At 38.6% G+C, this 20,136-nt stretch overlaps 1 protein-coding gene across 1 annotated transcript in view; it reads right to left on the bottom strand.

The window, feature by feature from the left end:
• CLCA2 (chloride channel accessory 2) overlaps positions 1-18,479 on the bottom strand; it is a 38,887-nt gene extending 20,408 nt beyond the window's left edge. Inside the window, 8 exon segments of the mRNA XM_055340427.1 lie at positions 1,488-1,665; positions 2,699-2,929; positions 6,657-6,884; positions 8,911-9,070; positions 10,310-10,418; positions 13,474-13,624; positions 17,164-17,301; positions 18,177-18,479. Coding sequence (XP_055196402.1) covers positions 1,488-1,665; positions 2,699-2,929; positions 6,657-6,884; positions 8,911-9,070; positions 10,310-10,418; positions 13,474-13,624; positions 17,164-17,301; positions 18,177-18,386 — 1,405 coding nt within the window. The 5' untranslated portion in view covers positions 18,387-18,479.
• Between the last annotated feature and the right edge of the window lie 1,657 nt (positions 18,480-20,136).

Raw genomic sequence — 20,136 nt, 5'->3', positions numbered from 1 at the left:
GGAGTTATGCTTGACCTGCTTTGCATCCTACCAGCCATGTGATAAGCAGCAGAGATGAGTGGTTTTGTCGGTTTTGTTCACAGCTGTAACGTCAAGGTCTAAACTTCTCTCTGGGGCAGCCCGGGTGGCTCAGCGGTTCAGCACCAGGGTGTGATCCTAGAGACCTGGGATTGAGTCCCATGTCAGTCTCCCTGCATGGAGCCTGCTTCTGCCTGTGTCTGTGCCTCTCTCTCTCTCTGTCTCTCATGAATAAATAAATAAAATCTTAAAAAAAAATAATAAACCTCTCCCTGGCACAGGATAAAAACTCTATGAATATTTATTGAATAGTCTTGTAATTAAGGTAATTCCTAGATAGTCTAGGGTAATTGCTACCTGTCTACATTGCTGTATATTTACATTTACATTCATATTCTGAAAACATTTTTTCAAAGATAATTCCATAAAACCTAACTTTCAGTTTTAAAGTCAGCAATATTCCTTTTTTTTAATTTTTTTTTTGTTTATGATAGTCACAGAGAGAGAGAGAGAGAGAGAGAGAGAGAGGCAGAGACACAGGCAGAGGGAGAAGCAGGCTCCATGCACCGGGAGCCCGACGTGGGATTCGATCCCGGGTCTCCAGGATCGTGCCCTGGGCCAAAGGCAGGCGCCAAACCGCTGCGCCACCCAGGGATCCCCATTTTTATTGACTATAAGGAATATAAGATAAAATTATTCTATGCCTCATATGGAATAAAAAAAGGTATGTGTCTTACAATATGGTATGTGTCTTTATCATATATTAAACATATTTTTAGCCTTGTGTTATACATGCTCAGAGTGATTTAACAAAGAAATTATGAAATTATATTTTCATTCGATGTATATAATTGGCATCTTCTAAGGAAAATGTTTAAAAGTCAGCAAAATTTTGGAGGCATCTGTGTGGCTCAGTCAGTAGAGCGGCTGCCTTTGGCTCAAGTCATGATCCCAGGGTCCTGGGATTGAGCCCCAAATTGGGCTCCCTGCTTGATGGGCAGCCTGCTTCTCTCTTTTTCTATCCACCGATTGTGCTCTCTCTTGCACGCACACTCTCTTATCTCAAATAAATAAAATCTTTTTTAAAAAGTCAGCAAAATTTGGGGGCACATTGGTGGCTCAGTTGGTTGGGCAGCCAAGTCTTGATTTTGGCTGAGGTCATGATCTTGAAGTTTTGAGATCAAGTCCTGTGTCAGGCTCCACTAGGCATGGAGTCTACTTGGGATTTTCTGTCTCCCTCTCCCTCTGCCCCCTGCCCCTCTCTCTTTCTCCCTCTCTGAAAAAATTAAAAATTAAAAGTAATTTTGGCATAATTTAATTTTTATGTTGTTTTCCTTAAGATAACTGTTTCTATTTTTTTTCACTTAAGCCACACATTCTGTTGACATAGTCTGAGCTTCATGTTTGTGCTTTGAATATTCAAGTTAAAGGAAATGCTCTAAAATATAAGTTTTTAGAAATATGTTTACCTGTACGACGTGATAATTCCTCCAGATTTTCAACCACAGATGAGCCCATGGCAATGGAATGAATGGTTGAACCACTGCTGAGTGCGGTGAGTAAGCAATTGTCAATATGCTCATCATCTCCATTGGTCACTAATATCATCACAGAGCCATAGGCTTTTCCATTCAGCTTTTCAACCACCTGAACATATAGTATCAGTCATTTGGAAGGAAATGTAATTCAGATTGTCTGACTGAACAGAAGAATTCACTCACCCCAGAATCCCCACCCATGATGCATATGCCTCTTTCAGATCCTCTGTGACTCACTGCCCTCTATGCCCATCTCTATTCTGGCCTCAATTCACTTCATCACAGGACTTGATAGCATCACTCTACATGCCATTGCTGGTTTGCTTGTAGAGAGGGACTCTTCCTGTTTGAATCATCACAATATGACCCTGATTTAGAATAGGGTCCATAATAGAGGATATGGCGGCACATTCTTATGTGTTATCACTGCCTCAGACATCCAGTGAATGACCAATAAGACGCCTTGGCTCTTGGCTCAATCTTGGCTACACATTAGAATTAGACAAGTCCAGAATGATTATATACAGAAGGCAGACATGTTGATTTTGACTGGAAACCCAAGTGTAAAAACGGCTACAGTTGGGACAGTCCCAGAATGAATAGGAAGTGTTAGAAATCATCTAGATGTCACTAAAGTCCTCCATCCTTGGCTGTTTATTTATTTATTAATTCATTCCTTCAACAAGCATTCATTGAACAATTATTATGTGACAGGTACTTTGCTAGGCACATGGGGTTTAATGGTAAATAAGATATGATTCCTGACCTTAAAACTAATCCATTGGGATCCCTGGGTGGCGCAGCGGTTTGGCGCCTGCCTTTGGCCCAGGGCGCGATCCTGGAGACCCGGGATCGAATCCCACGTCAGGCTCCCGGTGCATGGAGCCTGCTTCTCCCTCTGCCTGTGTCTCTGCCTCTCTCTCTCTCTCTGTATGACTATCGTAAATAAATAAATAAATAAAATTAAAAAATGTGTCTTTAAAAAAAAAAAAACTAATCCATCATTACGGATCAACATCATTATAGTTGAAAGCTGTTATGACCACAGTATAACAGATTGTCCCAAATCAGAAGGAACCTCAGATACAAAATGAAGAAAAGGAAAGTGAGGGTGATTTGAGGGTTGGGGTGCCCTACTGTACCTCAAATCCCTTCTTAAGCCCTGAGCAAATGCTGGTTTCTGCTTCTGCTGACACAGTCATAGGCAGGTGTGAAACCAATAGCTTTCGATCATCATCACTGTTAATTTGGTGTAGTTGGGCTCTGATCTCCCCTTTGCTGTTGAAACTGACGATGCCCACAAAGGTATGAATTTCAACAATTTGCATCAAGTAAAATTCTACTGCTTGTTGCAGTCGAAGGAGTCTGTTAGCCTATGTCCCAAAAAGGAAAAAAAAAAAAAAGAGAGAGAGAAAAAGAAAAAGAATTACATTTGTTTGGTAGACAAAAGTATGACTAAGCAACTCAATCAGCAAATATTTCTGCAAATCATTAGCAATGTCAGATTGTAATTTTTTGAGCTGTAAAGAGTGACACAATGCTGGATCCTCATTTCATTAATTGTAAAAAAAAAAAAAATAAGTGCTTTTCAAAGAGTGGGGAGTAGTTTAGAACCGTGCCTCCAAGAAGCTGTTTGTATTTACCACTCTCTAAGGATACCTATTCACACTGTTTCTCTCCAACTCAGAATTCAAGTTCTATGAAACCAGTTAAAATTAGATTTGTAGCTGTTTCTTTTAAAATCCAGTCTGGGTAAGAGGAAACACCACAAAAAGACCTGATAGTAGAGAAAAGTAGCAGTTAGGGGTATGTGTACTGGCACTATCCTCTGTTACCATAGTCATCTTAGCCTGGGCACTTCATCTGTAAAGTGAGGATAATAATATTTTTCTTACTTATTTAAATAGAATCGCTATGAGTTTCAACTGAGAGACATAAATGACAGTACAGTTATACTCTGAAGCATTAACCAATGATAAATTAGTATTAGTGACCAGGTTTGGACAGGTGATGGTACTGATGTTCACTAGGATCACTTGTTTTGAAGGCTATGGGAGCAGCAAACTGAGCTTCTATGACCACCTCTTCAGCGATGACTGTAGTCTCTATCTCTAACCCAGACAGCTCCCTTAATATCTGGACTACATTTCACATTGCTTAGGAAACATTACCAATTTAATGTCCCACAGGTATCTCAGACTCAACACACTTTGAATTCATTGCCTCCCTTCCCAAATATTGTTTCTCTTACAATATTGGGGAGAAAGTTGGTACAGTGGATGAAGCAAGGACTTTGAATCCTGCCTTCAAAGTTTGCTAATTATGTGACCATAGAGAAATTACTTATCTTTTTTAGCTTCAGTTTTCTCATCTGCAAAATGGGTATATAGTCAGCACCCAGTAATTAGCAGCTATTGCTAACATCATGTCATCAAGTCATCATTCTTTTTTAAAATTAGCTAATTAATTTTCTTAAAGTTTTAAAATTTTAATTCACCATTCTTAATCATGATCTCCATTCCCAACTAGTTAAGCCAAAAGCGTGGAGCTGTCTTTCATTACCCATCTGTTATAAGCTCCCATATCCTCGAACAGGTCCTACCAAATCAAAGTCTTAAGTTTCTCTCAGATTCGTATCATCTCTGCATCTTATCCGCCATTTTCTTAGACACACCCAATATTAGTTGTAGCCATACCAACAGATGTACTCCCCACAGATTTTTCTAATTTTGCCTGTCAGCCACTGCACAAATTCTTCCTTTCCCTGGAATTCTTCCCTTCTTCTCCCTCAACCTAGCAAGTACCTTCTCATCCTTCAAGATTCAACCCCAAGTTCATCCTCTCAATGAAGTCCTCCTCAGTCACTTTCTTTTATGGCACTAGATGCTTCCTCATCAATGTTCCCAAAGCAACTCACACCTCTTTGAAGCCTTGTCACATTATATTGTATTTATTCACATGTGCATGTGTGTGAGCATTTCATATAGACTTATTTATTCATTTGAGAGAGAGAGTTGGGAGGGAGGAGCAGAGGGAGAGACTCTTAAGCAGACTCCTCGCTGAGCTTGGACCCTGTCTGGGGGCTCCATCTCATGACCCTGAGATCATGACCTCAGCCAAAATCGAGAGTCAGACACTTAACCAACTGAGCCACCCTGCAGGGACCCCAAGTTGTGAGCATTTTGAAGCAGAGACTATGTCCTATCATTTCTGCATCCCGCAAGCCAGCACAGTACAGGCGCCTAATGAACGAATGACCATGACATTTCAAGGACAATATTGGCAGGAAAAGGGAAGGAAATTTGCTTTGCTATGAGTGTGTTACTTTAGGCATATTTCTCTTCCACATCCCTTAGATCTTCTCTCAAATCCAACTATCACTTTCACTCTGTCTATTCTTCTTCAATAGTGGCAGCTAGCCAATATAAATCATCTGGAGACCATATTTTAGAAGATCATGCCCTAGTTAGCTGCAGGTTGGCAAGATTACAAAATTATTTAGATGTTGAATGTATGAGTGGTGCTCCTAACGTTTCAGAGACAAGCCAAAAAAGACAAATTTTCTACAGCTAGTGATCCAGAGAATACAAGAGGATAAACTCTTCCTTAGGACAAGTACTATAATAAAATAATAACTACCACTTAGGAACCAGAAGCTTCATATTCATTTTCTCATTTATTCCCCTTTGACAACTTTATGAAATAGAGGATGGTATGATGGTAAATGTTTTTTTTTTTTTAAACTGGCTTTCTGGCAGAAAAAGAGAGACCTTGATTTCATAATTTCTGTGGGGTACATACTCCCACCATGGCTAATTTCAAGTTGTCAATTTGACATCACTGAAAGCAGAGTTGGGTAAGAAATATGTAGTAGTAGACCCAGACAGATACAGTAGGCCAGAAATCATCTTAAAAGCATAGATCGGAGATCAGCAGTCATTTTCAGAAAAGGGCCAGAAAGTCAAGTATTTTAGTCAAGTATTTTAGGCATATGTTCTCTGTTGCAATTACTCAACTCTGTTGTTTTAACACTAAAGTGGCCATAGATATGATAAATGAACATTGCTGTGTTCCAATACAGCTTTATTGATGGGCACTGAAATTTGAATTTCATATAATTTTCACAAGTCATGAAATCTTATCATTCTCTTGATTCTTTTTCTAATCCATTTAAAAAGTAATCTATTTTTGCTTGTGGGCTATGCAAAAATAGATGGTGGGCCAAATTGGCCCATGAACTGTTGTTTATGGATTCTGCTCATAGATAATGGTAAAAAAAAAAAAAGGTAGGAAAATAATCAGGAAGTGATGAGTTTTGAGCATTTATTATGTTTGTTTTAATATACTGTATTTAATTCTAAATCTACATAGTTTAATTTTTAATAATGGCTATATTTAACTATTGGCTTGCAAATTTTCTAAAAATTTAACAATCAACTCTAATGAGCTAGTATAAGCTGCTTCTGTCACAACACTAAAAGTAGGCATTAAAATCCCTATTTTACAAATGAGAAAACAGTTTGGGAAGGTTATTTTGCTCCTGATTATATAACAGTAAATAAGAAGCCAGGTTTTAAAGCACATATGCTTGGTTCCAGAGACTAAGACTTTAACCACTAACTGAGAGTTCTGGGGTTTTCAGGAGTGGATTTCTGGAAGGCTGCAAGTTTCTTGGATGACTGAAGTATGGTTTTCTATCCATAGTGACATGGAAAATACACACACAATGGATAATCACACTCTCTTGCAAATCCAATGTCTCTTACCTCAGCAAGCTTACCAGTGAGTGAAATATAGCCAGACAAGAGATTCTGTTACACATCAGAGTTTTGGGAAAGGGTCTTGGTTGGAAAAGAAGTTGCAATTAGTAGCAAAAAATCAGGGTTAGGGATTATCTGTGGGTTTCATTTATCTGCCTTATCTCAATTTCTGGCCTACATCCTAAGTTTGTTCCTCTTGTCCCCAAGAAAAGACAAAAATACATAACAGTTCCAAACCTTGGCCTCTCCTTCTTTGCCCTTACCTGCTAGAAAATGAAAAGAATAGAAAACTGATAGAAAAAAATGAATGGTTTACAGCCACTTTGGTGCAAAATATTACCTCTGCCATCTTACTGGACACATCCAGGACTAAACAGACCACTTTGTCCCCAGGCTGAATAAGAGAGAACACGGGAGGCGGTGGAAGTTCAGTCCCATTCATGGGAAAGCTATGATTAAAGTCAGCAGAGTCTGTGATTACATCCCATGCACTTCTGAGGCTGCACATTCGGTTCTGTAGGTTTGGAGCTTCTTGGTTGTGCGTACGTGCATTACAGAATTCAACCACCTAAAAAAAGAACAATGCCTATCAGAGAATAAAGGCACTCCTCCCATATTAGACATACTTCTTCTCAAGCAACTAAAGGTAAAAGGAAAGGTGAGTTGAAACATGAGATATCAGAAGTGCTATAGCAGCCCTTTATTACTTCAAGAATGATATTGAGTTTACAAATATATCTTCGCACCCTTTGCTTGAAACACTGGCAACCTTGTGGTATTTGTGATCCGTCTATTATAGTCTATTTGCACTTGGATAACAGAGAGCAGACCATGTATATATATCTTCGTCTTAAGAAAACAAAACAATGTTCCACTTTTTTTCAAATGATAGTGTGTTAAAGAAAACACTCTAGAAAATGTTATCTCGGTCAACCTATTCCTTCGAATTATATATAATGACCCAGCTGCACCTTTATTTATTGATCAGTCAACATAAATTGATCTAGTTCAAATATTGATCTCTGTAAGAATAGGATAATGAACAAAAAAGCAACTTAAATCTACTTCCTGATCTTTCTCCCCTTTTGGAAATAGAGATATAATTCATTTAATAATACTAAACATATGTCACCCCTTTTTAAGGTATGGTTTGCATCGCAAAGTAATAGGTTACCACCTATTCCCAGTGCTTATATTCCTACAGAGTAGATACTTCCTGCTACCAGAGCCATGGGAGCTTAGAACTAGAAGAAACCTGATAGACTTCCCAGTCCCATCTCTAATTTCATAGAAGGGGAGGCTAAAGCTTCAGAAGGCTGATAATTGCTTAAGGACATGAGTTTCCCAGTAGCATGGGGAGACGGGAATGTAACCCGTTTTTGTTGTTATTTATTTATTTTTTTAACTCTTTTCTCTCCTGACTATGGTTAGAGAATTGTGAAACTTTTTTGACTGGATGTTAGTGATTAGGTCTTTCAAAGGATCACAGACAATGTGGATGAAATACATGAAATTAAGTTGGCCTTAGGTATTAAAGCTATAAATTAAAAACAATGTATCAGACAAGAAGTATGAAAAATCACTTTAAAGTTGCAGAATGACTCATAGCCTTGACTAAACCAGATTGAAGAAAAAAATTATTTAAAGAAAAGAGTATGTCAATCTAAGGAACATTGGTCATCTATGGAAGCAAAACTTCACAGAGGCATGCGCCCATGCTCCAGCACTGTGGAGGGGAGATTTGACACACACACATGAGTTTCAGGTCTTTGTGAAGATGGGTGGACAGGTCAGGTCATGAAGGCTGATACCAGTAAACCTCTGTATCACCAGTCTCCTTCCTTTCTGATTCTATTCCTTCAAAGCAGGCTTCTGGTGAGAATTTGGCTGCTTCATGCTTCTTCCTTCAGACAGAAAATGAACTAGCTGGAGAATGTTAAGTATTGGATCTTCATGACAGAATACTCTTTTAAAATAACAATTTTTAAAAATGGTGTTCTAGATCCATACACTAGTCTCTTGCTAATGCAAAATACTGACAAGGTTAAGTTTCTGAAACTACAAAGGGTTGGTTGACTTCTTTTGGTAACGTCTGGTTTTTCTTTTAATTTCTGTGCTCTGTGCAAAACAAGGGAAAGAGAATTAGGAAACACAATTAAAATAAGAGTGGTTTGCTACTTCTTACTTTTTTTTTTTTTGGAGGTGCTGGGAAATGGTTTGCTACTTCAAATGAAAGACATATAATCATGTATTTTATCACTCTTAGTAACTCAATACACTTTTCCTCAATACCTTCAGATGAGCAGTTTATTTTGAAGTCTACAGAGCTTCCTTGTTAAATTACCTTCCCTAGAAAGCAAATAATCACTTTTCTAAAGGAATCTTTTTTTTTTTTTTTTTTTTTTTTTTGGTGATCATCTTTGGGGTCTTGGTGTTTTTTATCTGTGAAATAAAAACTAGATAAATCGTAAAGCCCCCAAGCTCTAAAACATAGTGAGTGCTAATTGTCTTTTTGTTTAAATACTTCAAACATTATCAGTCCACTTTGGGAAGAGATGGCATGTTGTAGGAAGTGGTCAGGTCTTTATACTTACAGAAGATAAACTTTGCATGAACATTATCGATGCTGTTGCATTTTGGGTGCTATTATATATAAACATACATCCTTCTTTGAAAAGTTTACTAATAATACAGTTTTCTTGGGGGCAAGGACCTTTTTCACATACAAAAATGCCTGCGATATCAGATGAACACCTAAAAATAGAAAGAGAAATTGGGTCTACTTTAGAAATACTTATGTTTTTTCTTCATTGGTTCATATAATAATTTGTTACAGGGCTTGTAGCTTGCTAGATACACATAAAACATTTAAAAAACTACTCTGTTAAGAAAGCTCATTAATTTGGAAATGCAGTCCACTTTATGTTAAAGCATTTGATCTGGATGAGGAATTCTGTATTACCAAAAGTTCTACCAACTAAACAGGATAAAAGAAAAAGATACTAGGAAATCAACATGATTTTTTGGGGTCCCAAGGAGGAACATGATTGATAGTATCTTGCGTCACAGCGTCTTTGAGCTCATTGCCATTGGACATCAGAGCAGAAGAAAGTGAACATGTAATAATGATATTTAAAAGGATTCTTTCCTAAATAAGCAATCTCAGACACTCCAATAGAAGTGAAAAACAATACAACCTTTAAAAGAGAAATATTTTCCAATTGATAATCAATTGATAATTGGTCATTATCTACCAAAATTATAGATGAGGGCACAGTAATTCCTGGAAGCTATTCTATAGATATATGGATCTGCCTCCATACTGAGAAATTACATATATGTAGCATTATGACTATAATATTATTGGTAATAACAAAAAATTGAGAACAACCCACTTGTCCAACAATAGGAGACCGGTTGAAAGCAAGTGAGATGGTACATCCACACAGTGGAACACTAAACAATTATTTTTAAGAAAAAAAAGAAAATATATATTCATATTTATTTAGATTTACATGAAGAAATACTAAAAAATAAACAAGAAACTAATAAAAAATGGTTACCTAGAGGGGATGAGAGGGAAATGGGTGAAGACAAGGGTGGGAACAAGATATCTTAGAGTTAACTTTTTATATTGTTTTCATATATTTTTTAAAAGATTTATTTATTTATTCATGAGAGACACAGAGAGAGAGGCAGAGACAGAGGCAGAGGGAGAAGCTCTATGACGGAGCCCGATGCGGGACTCAATCCCGTGAACATGGGATCATGCCCTGAGCTGTGAAGGCAGATGTTCAATGGCTGACCCACCCAGGCATCCCTGTTTTCATATTTGAACCACATAAACATTTATCAGCTTTTAAAAAAAATGAAATAAAATTGTAAAATGAAAGGATTTCTTCCTTGCAAGTTAGGTTTTAGCTGCCATTAGCTGCTTCATGTCAGCGTCAAAAGAAAAAAAAAAAGAAAATTTTAAACAGAAAAAGTACCAACCTTGTTACTTTAACTTGATTTTGCCCATTTATATAGAAAGGTTTCTCATCGTTATATTCATCAAACAAACCCCAACGGAGATGGGCCCATTCATGGACAAATACTCTACCTGTGGAAGAGAGATTTTTTGTTTTGAGTTCCTGAAATCTCAGCGGTGGGCTTTGCTAACCAGTGAAGATGTAATATCACTTGACTATATATACTCACTACATAGGGTTGAAGTGTAATCCTCCCACTTTTCTCTTCCTGACCTATTCCCATCTCCTGCTTTACCCCCTACCATCATATAAGAGGCAGTCTGAAAATACATTTAGTTCTGTAAATGCAAACCAGTGATTGATTTACTTGGCACATGCCCTATTTGAAACTAGTGATGAGTCCCACATTGTCTCATTTCTCCAGTGAAGCTGTGTAGCACAGTTCTATGTAGCTTCTTACAGGTCTACCATTTCTAGATTTGGGGAAAGAGAAAGAAGTATATCTAAGTAGAGTGGACTGAATGCTTATGTCCCCCCCAGATTTGTATGTTGAAATCCTAATGGCCCATGTGATGGTATTAGGAAGTGGAGCCTTCAGGAAGTGATTAGGTCACAAAGGTGGGGCCCTTATGAATAGGATTAGTGCCCTTATAAAGAGATCCCAGAGAGCTCCCTCATCTTCCCACCATGTAAGAACACAGGCCATTAAATGGTTGTCTATGTACCAGGAAGTGGGTACTGGACACCAAATCTTCCATTGCCTCAGTCTTGGACTTCCCAGCCTCCTGAAACGTGAGAAATAAATTTCTGTTGTGTAAAAGGCACTCAGTCTATGGTATTCTGTTATAGCAGCCCCAAAAAGACTAAGATGCCAAACATGTAAACAAAGATTTGCTCTTCTTTAGTCTGTGTTATCCACACATGCCTACTTTTTTCTTGTACATTATCCTCCTTTCTAGAACAATGATTGAAACCCTGGGGCCAGAGAGGGACAAAGGAGTACAAAAGATCCTAAACCTCCTCTCCAGTTCAAATCATCCTTTCTCTGTTATTTTATCTCTGATTCTCCACGTTTATATTTTTGTCTCCAACTCTCGGCTCAGGGAAACGCCTATCCTCAGCATCAAATCCCTTATATCTTTATCTCTACTTCTCTAAATCTTGCATTTCCTTCAGTGTTCTGATCAAAACTATTCCCTAGTAAAAGCTTTCAAGATTAACCCCTCTCCCAAAGTGCACTTTTCCTTTTTTTCTGAATTCTTTTAAGTTCTGAGAGCAAGTGTTTGAAGAGCTGAGTGAGGCTGCAGCTTATTGTGCAAGTTTTGCAACGTGGGACAAAGGAAGGGAGGGGAAATAAGTTGAAGGTATTAAGGGAAAGTTTGTGCCTACTCATGCAATTTAGAAGTGCTGGTGAGGTCATCTATTTGGCAGAGAATATCAGCATCCCATAGTTACTGGGAAAAAGATGTTTTTATAAAAAGTGTTTTATAGGGGTGCCTGGGTGGCTCAGTCTGTTCAGCATCTGCTTTCAGCTCAGGTCATGATCCCAGTGTTCTGGGATGAATTCCCACATTGGACTCGCTGCTCGGTGGGGAGCCTGCTTCTCCCTTTCCCTCTGCCTACCATGCCCCCTGCTGTGCTCTCTTTCTCTCTCTCTGTCGAATAAAATGAAATCTTAAAAAAAGAAAAAGTGTTTTATAAAGTGTTTTGTACAGTGTGTTGCCCTAGTTCCTGCTATCCATCTAGATGATAACAACATCTATATAGATTTAAATGGCAGTTAAAAGTGAAAACATCATTTGAAAGGCACTATTTTATGTTAAAATCAAAAACTAAAAATTAAGCATGGGATAGTTAGCCTTTGAGCTGTTGATCTGTTCTCTGTACAGTTTCTCCTTCACATTCATCCACTAAACACCAGTCTCCAAATCTATGACCCTGACTTCTCTCCCAAACTCCAGCCACCCACATCCATCACAGGCTGAGCCTTTCCGCCAGAACAATCTGCTGCTCCCCTCAATCAACTTGCCTAGATCCAAACCTGTGGATGTCCCTTCTACCTGTGACATAAACCTGCTGTGCTCCTTAATGCTGCCACACACCCCTCCCCTCTTGCCTTTCACTCTGTAGTTGTGTGACCTCTATTTCTCTTTTTTACCCTCTGGAGAATATCTCCCAAGATTTAGAGTTGTTAGGATTAAATAAGGTAACATTTGAAAAACAAAAGGCACAGCACCCGGCACATAGAAAATTCTCATTGTGGCTCAGTCAGTTAAGTATCTGCTTTCAGCTCAGGTCATGATGGGATTGAGCCCCACATCAGGGAGTCTGTTTCTCCCTCTGCCCCTGCTGGTGCTCTCTCTCTTTCTCATCCACTCTTTCTCATAAATAAATAAATAAATAAATAAATAAATAAATAAATAAATAAATAAATATATTTTTTTAAAAAAAAAACCTCATTGTTCTCAACACCTTTTCCTGTCCCCATCTCACTGCCCTTATTCTTATTCAAGTCTATTGTCTCCTCCTTGGACTTCTAGTTATTCTCTTGATACTCACTTTCCCTCTCATTGATTTGAGGGAGCCAGATTATCATTATTCTACAGCCAGATTCATCTTCTGAAAACACTTTTATGTTGATTTCTCTCCTGTGCCCATAAGCCTTCAGTGGTGACTCGCTAATTTGGGCAGTCGAGGCTCCCCATCACCCATCCCCACGTGCATTTCAGCATGTTTTTCCACTACTTCGCTCCTCACGCTCTCTCTGCACCATTACAGCAGCTACCACTCCCATCTCTCAAATATGCTCTGGATGCCTCTGCTGCCGCTGTTTATTCATACTCTGCACTGTTCTCTCTCATCTTTCCACTTATCAACATATTAAACTTGAAGAGCCTCTCCTGGGTGGGCCTTTTCTGAGCACCCTTAGTGCAAAATGTTCTCTCCTTTCACTGAATTCTTATAGTACTCACTGAGCCACTAATCTGGTGTCCAACTTTTTTCTTTTTTTTTTTTTTTTGGCTCACTTTGTCTCTTCCCTTTTCATGGGCACATTAGCCTATCTCTCCCCATCCAGATGGTAAGTCCTCTGCAGGTTTCAGGTTCTTTGAGTTGCTTTTCAGCACCAAGCACAGAATATTGTAAATGGTATTGCCCAAAGTTTATTTCTGGATTGGTCACACTTACCTCGTGGTCCATAGCCAGCTGTTAAGTCATCATTTAGTAGAAAGTTAGATGTGAAATGAATGTATTTTCCCTCTTTTCCACACCCTCTGTATTGTAGTGTGTATGGGTCATCTCCATGTGCCCCATACCAGTCAGTCACTATGACATTTGCCTGAATTAAGAGAAATGCTTAATAATACTCTATATCTCAACTGTGATGTTGGTGACATAAACATATACATTTGTTAAAACAATTTGAACTGTACTCTTAGGATCTGTGCATTTTACTGTAGGAATTGTATTCCAATTTAATAACAGATTTTTTTAAATGTGTATCTTATACATGGAGTTTAAAATGCATGCACAACTAAATATCAATAAAATTATTTGGCACTTTCAAAAACATCAATATTTTAAAAGCTTAGCAACTTTCCGTGGAGTTTTATTTCCATTTGATCTTCTCATTTTCCAGATTAAAATCTTCTCAAAAGTCAACACTGTAAAATTCTGACATTATAAAACACTATAAAATATAGTAAAAATATTTGGATGAATGTTAAGAGCAGTGAATGTCACTCAGACTGTAGTGTAAAGTATTACAGTCTGTTGTGAGCAGTGTTCCGTTGCTTACTTCATCAGTACAGGACAATAAGACATGTTTGTTTTAAGCCTTATCCTTTCATTCCCATTATCAAATAGATCACCAAACGATCATCGGAATGAAGTTCTATTTCATCTTGTACCCTGGCCATTTCAATTTTTAGTGATAAAACAGTAGTTTAAGTCCAAAACTGAAGAAAATATCTATTCAAATAACCATCTAGAGAATACAATTTTATATACAACATTGTTTCTTTTATTGTTAGGAAGAAACATAACATGTTGTCTCAAGACTTGCCCTTAGAAGTATGTGGTTAACTTTTTTTAAACAGAAATGATTTTATTTTATTTAAAGATTTTATTTATTTGAGAGAGAGAGAGCAAGCACGAGTGGAGGAAGGGAAGAGGGAGAAGCAGACTCCCTCCTAAGCAGGGAGCCTGACACAGGGCTCGATCCCAGGACCTCAAGATTACCACCTGAGCCTAGGCAGATGCTTAAGGGACTGAGCCACCCAGGCACCCCTAAACAGAGTTGATTTTAGAGCTATAGATCTAATATGATCCTATAAATATACATCACACTTCCACTATCTGTACCATATGTGTAATGTTTTATATGTGTGTGCATGCACACCATGGAGTAGAGGAGAGTAGTATTTTCATTTTTGTTTTCCATTATTTCTATGGTGTTTGACTTGTTTTTGCAATGAGCGTGAATTATTTTTATAATAATTAACATTTATTTTAGAAAGTTAAGAATTCAAGCCAGGGGCTTTGCAAGGCAGCACTTACAAAAGGGCTACAAAAGTCATGCCCTTGGATAGTTTTATCATGGACAAAACCTCATTCCTACATCTAGAAATTTGTTCTGAAGCTAAAAGGAAGGAGTGCTCTGCTGGGGATGGAATACTCAAGAGGTTGGGGTTCCATTCTACTATAGACTATAGCAATCTAGCTCTTACCTACTTTTTCTAACTCTCCCAACCCTCCCCTGTTTCCTACCTGCATTTGACTATGGATTCACACAGACAAGAACCACCTTGCTTCTCTTTTTGTCCTCTACAGTGCCTAGCATGACCTCTGTATATAATGATCATTCACTGTTTGCTTAATTGATATTATGAGGCTAAAGGAATCGGTATCCAACAGATATATAAACAGCACTCAATGTTTATTCTTTCCTTTAATCTTTCAGTTCAATAATATTATCATTTTTATTTTAATTATTTATTTCCTACTCCTCCATTAGGATCAGGAGTATGACCTGGTTTTGATACTAATTATCTCCAATACTTCGTTATTTCACAGAAGATCAAAATGATTAATACCATCTATATAGATAGCTAGAGATGGCATAGCTTGGCAGAAAGAGCATGGGTTTAGGAAGCAAATAGATATGGATCAAAATCATGGCTCAGTAATTTACTAACTGGGACAAAATCCTTACTTTATTCCGTTAACTTCCGTTTCCTAACATACGGTAATAGTTTGTAATAGCAACTAATTTTAAGGTGTGTGAGAACTAGACAATATATGTAAAATGCCTGGTGTTTAGTGGAAGCTTTAAAAGATGCTGGCTTTCTAGGGGCACCTGGGTAGCTCAGTCCATTAAACATCTGACTCTTGATTTCGGCTCAGGTCATGATCTCAAGATCTGAGATTGAGGCCCCGTGTGGAGACCCTCGTTGAGCCCTGTATCCTGGCTCCATGCTCAATGGGGAGTTGGCTTGAGATTCTCTCTCTGCCCCTCCCTCTCCTTGTATGCTCTCTCTTGCTTTCTGAAACAAATTTTATTTTATTTTATTTTATTTTATTTTATTTTATTTTATTTTATTTTATTTTTTTTTAGAAATAATTTTTTTTAATTTTTTTTTTATTTATTATTTATGATAGTCACAGAGAGAGAGAGAGAGGCAGAGACACAGGCAGAGGGAGAAGCAGGCTCCATGCACCAGGAGCCTGACGTGGGATTCGATCCCGGGTCTCCAGGATCACGCCCTGGGCCAAAGGCAGGCGCCAAACCGCTGTGCCACCCAGGGATCCCAACAAATTTTAAAAACAAAAACAAAACACTATCTTCCCAATTTATCTCAGTTCCTCTCTTTCCTAGCTCCATGGCTGAGCATTGCTAAATGATTTCATCTGGCGATAAATCAAATGTTTGAAGAGCCTCTTTAACTTCTTCAGGACACTGGGGTGCTATCCAGATTGCTGTACCATTCAATTACTGAGAGAGGGACTTCAATGGAAAGCTAAGAATTAAAATAATCTTAAAAAATTTCATACCCAATGACACAAATGAGGAAAAGGGGAAACTGTACCATATGTCCCAGCCCTTCTGTTTGAGCTGTGGTTTACAGGTCTAGAATCCACTCCACTGCTGAAGTCCTAAGCTAAGTGCTCAATGTGTCTGTACCTGCCCCTTCTGCTAGCTGCCCAGGTTCTTATTCACAGTGACTTCAGTCATTTGCCAAATGTATTTGACATTTGTGTATACCACGCAGACGTGGATGCTTAACTATGATCTGCAGCTTACAAGAGTCCTTAGTTATTTTTTGGTTGGAAAAGAAAAACTAACCCCTCCCCTTAGTGTCCCTCTTTCTGCCTTCCTTCTTATCACCATACTCCTCAAAAACAGTGTCCTGGACTTGGGCTCATGTGAAATTCTGTTAATTTACACCCTGCCAGGAAAAGTCAGCCATACTTTATAGCATGTTTCTGCCTGGACATGCAGGTCTACTGCCCCTGACAGGATGGGAAAAGAAGGTAGTCATAATTGGAATTGTTCCCTGCACAGCTCATACTCAACAGGATAAAACCAGCTTTGGGTCTTTAAGCAAAAATTTCAGAAAGGACACTGTACGTTACAGAGTGAGGAGGTCTTCTGAGAGGCCACTTGGGCAATGGCATTTACGTATTTTTTGTTCCATAATTTGTACTCATTTATTTTATTTCCATTTATCTTGTGAATAACAACCTTCCCAATATTAGTTATATGTTAACATCAATGACTTGTTTTTGCCTAAGTCCTCACTTTTAAAGTTTGAACAGAGTTTATATTGGTTGTTTTTCTCCAGAATTAAACTCATTTAGGAAAATCCTGATTCTTACCTTTTCATATAATTCTTGTTTTACTTTGCTGTAATTATTAGCTTTCCATGTAGCAGGTATTAAAATCTTTATATTTCTGAAAAACACTCTTCTCTTGGTAGCATTGAATAGGTAAAAAGAAGCTTCGGTTATCATTTCCTATAACCAAATAAAAGAAAAGCTTATCTTGGTGCTTGTAGATCTTTTATGTTTTTTGATTTCCTGGTGATACTTGAGTAAGTAGCAGTAAAAGATAATGAAAATATTTTCAAGGAGCCCATTTCTTTTAGAGATGGACTTAGACTTTGGGAAAACTTAGGAGCAAAATAAGACTCAAACTGGAAGAGATTTTAGGACACTAACAGTGAGTCTGGGCTTGCCTTTGTAATTTTTCCCACGTTTGTGAAAGACTTTTAAGCTTTTACCAAATAAATCTCTTTCCTGTCACTCCTGTTAGCATGTTTGAGACCACACCTATGACAATACTGATTTATTAAAAGCAATACCAACAAGTGGTTCTTAAGTAATGGGGTTCTGATCCTCCTGCACCACATTAAGGTGAAAATAGTCAATTACTTTATAGAACATTCAGGTGAAAAGAATTTTGCTCTTCAGCACTCCATCCAGACTCTCTTTCTGTCAGAATTTTCAGCCTCAGGATGGAATCCAACAACTTGATTTTGATAAGTACAATCATACTTATTCATCAGTCAAACATCTGGTCTTTGTTGCCACAAAGACCAGATTTTTAAGCTGCTACCCCAAAAATAGTCATTTAGGAAAACAAAAACGCTAAAAGCAGTAGTCACCAACAAGAATAAATCAAGGAGGGCTAAATCAACACTATGAGCCAAGACTGTGCAGAATTAAGTGAACAAACTGGCTTGGCCATAATTATAATTTTGGTGCTTACTAGAAATGCTGGCATCTTTACTATTCAAATATAGACCAGGCAAAGGTGTTAGCTCTTTAAAGAAGGCTATATAGTCCTGTCCTAATGGGATAATGGTATTGACTTCACACTTGTCACTTACCTTAATGTTTGGGATGAGGTTCTGATCTTCAGATACCTGAGGATTGATTGCAATGAGTAATCCATCATACCCATTGTCCTGAAGCTTCACTCCAGCTCCCAGGAATAAGAGTTCTGGAATTAGGGCCACCAAGAGAGTCACAAACTTCAGGCTGCCAACAGGATCCACATTGTCCCTATGGGTCATGTTGTAGAGAAGCCTCCAGTTCATTCACACTGGGCCTGCTGGGTACATTGCACCTGGTTATCAATGGGGAAGCTGATACTTTCTTCCTGAACTTGGAAGGTCTTAGAACTTGTGGTGAAGGAGGTGTCTTTTTTTGCAAAACCTGGGTGGATCTCTCTGAGACCTGCCTCTACATGTCCTTTTTTTCTAGGCAACCCCACACTTGCCTGTTCTGTGGCTGAGCTTCCTTTTGAATCATGGTTAGGCAAGAAATTACTCCTTATTCAGTATATCTTCTCAGAAGGAAGAGGGAAATAAGACAAAAGGAGCTCAAAAGAGAAAGGCAGAGAGGCCTGGCTGGCTGGGCTGAAAATCGGAGAATCTGGATTATTCACTCCACTTTCAGCAAAACACAGAAATCTGTTGTGACCCTTCTCATTCGTGACAACCTCTTCCTCATCGGTCGGCCTAACAACTTTTCTACTGCACTCAAGTCATTTTTTGTTTGTTGTAAGATTCCCTTGTGTGCTTATTTGGAATATTTGGAAATCCATCCTGCAGGCCTGTCCCTGGGTCAGGTCGTCTGGGCAAACTCTCAGCTGATGGCAGAGGGGAAGGTATCAGATGTCCCCCAGGGAGGGCCAAGTGCCAGGAATTTAGATGCCTGTGCAGACCACAGAGGCCTTTTCCTCTGCCCTTACTGCCTTTTCTCCCTGGACCAGAGGAAAGAATAAATTTCTCTTTCAGCAACTCTCTCCTAAGGGCAAGGCTGTGCTTCAGTCTACCTTCCATTTTTCAAGGACCTATCACAGGTCTGGTACATAGTAGGTATCACAAATATTTTATGACTGATTAATAGTACCTGGTAACTACCGAATTCTTTAGAGTTTGCAAATGAACCCATTTAAATATCAACTCTGATGCAGGCATAATTCTTACTTCTATTTTTCAGTGAAGATGCTGAGGCTCAGAAAGATCGAAAATTAGCCAATGGAGGAAGGAACTAACTTTTATTGTGTGATTTTTTTTTTTTAAGATTTTACTTATTTATTCACGAGAGACACACCGAGAGAGAGACAGAGACACAGGCAGAAGGAGAAGCAGGCTCCATGCAGGGAGCCTGATGTGGAACTTGATCCCGGGTCTCCAGGATCAGGCCCTGGGCTGAAGGCAGGCGCTAAACCGCTGAGCCACCCAGGGATCCCCTGTGATGGGTTTTATCATACTTGTTTTATGTTGACAAAACTAAGGCTCAGAAAATCTAAATAAACTCGTTCAAGGCTGTACGAGCATTGTCATAGTACTAGAATGAGGCCCACTGGCTCCCAATTCCTTTCTTTTTCACCATATCACCTTGTCTCGCATTCTCAGGGAACTGGAAATAAAGTGGTAAGAGCTGCAACATTGAGGGATATCGAAGGAAATTTTTCTCTTGCTGTCCCTCTGTGTGGAACCTCTTCTCTGGCTTTTTCACTTGCTTTTCCTTCAAATTCAAGTTCTGGCCTGGAAGCCTGAGCTGAGCTTCCTAATTAGGTCAAATCCCCTCTTCCATGCTTTCATAGCATCAGATACCTCTCCTTTGAAGTGTGATCATGGTTACGGTGTCACATTCATTTTGTGTAATTGGTTTTCTGTTTCTAGTGAAGGGCACATGAGAGAAGAGACCTTACCCTGTCTGTTTTGTTTTAAAGATTTTATTTTTTTATTCACTCATGAGAGACACAGAGAAAGGCAGGGGACATAGGCAGAAGGAGAGCAAGCTCTCCACAAGGAGCCCAGGGAGCCCAATGTGGGA

This window comes from Nyctereutes procyonoides, unplaced genomic scaffold, assembly GCF_905146905.1.
Source record: "Nyctereutes procyonoides isolate TBG_1078 unplaced genomic scaffold, NYPRO_anot_genome, whole genome shotgun sequence".
Lineage (NCBI taxonomy): Eukaryota > Metazoa > Chordata > Mammalia > Carnivora > Canidae > Nyctereutes > Nyctereutes procyonoides.
This window is presented reverse-complemented; position numbering and strand designations above follow the sequence as displayed.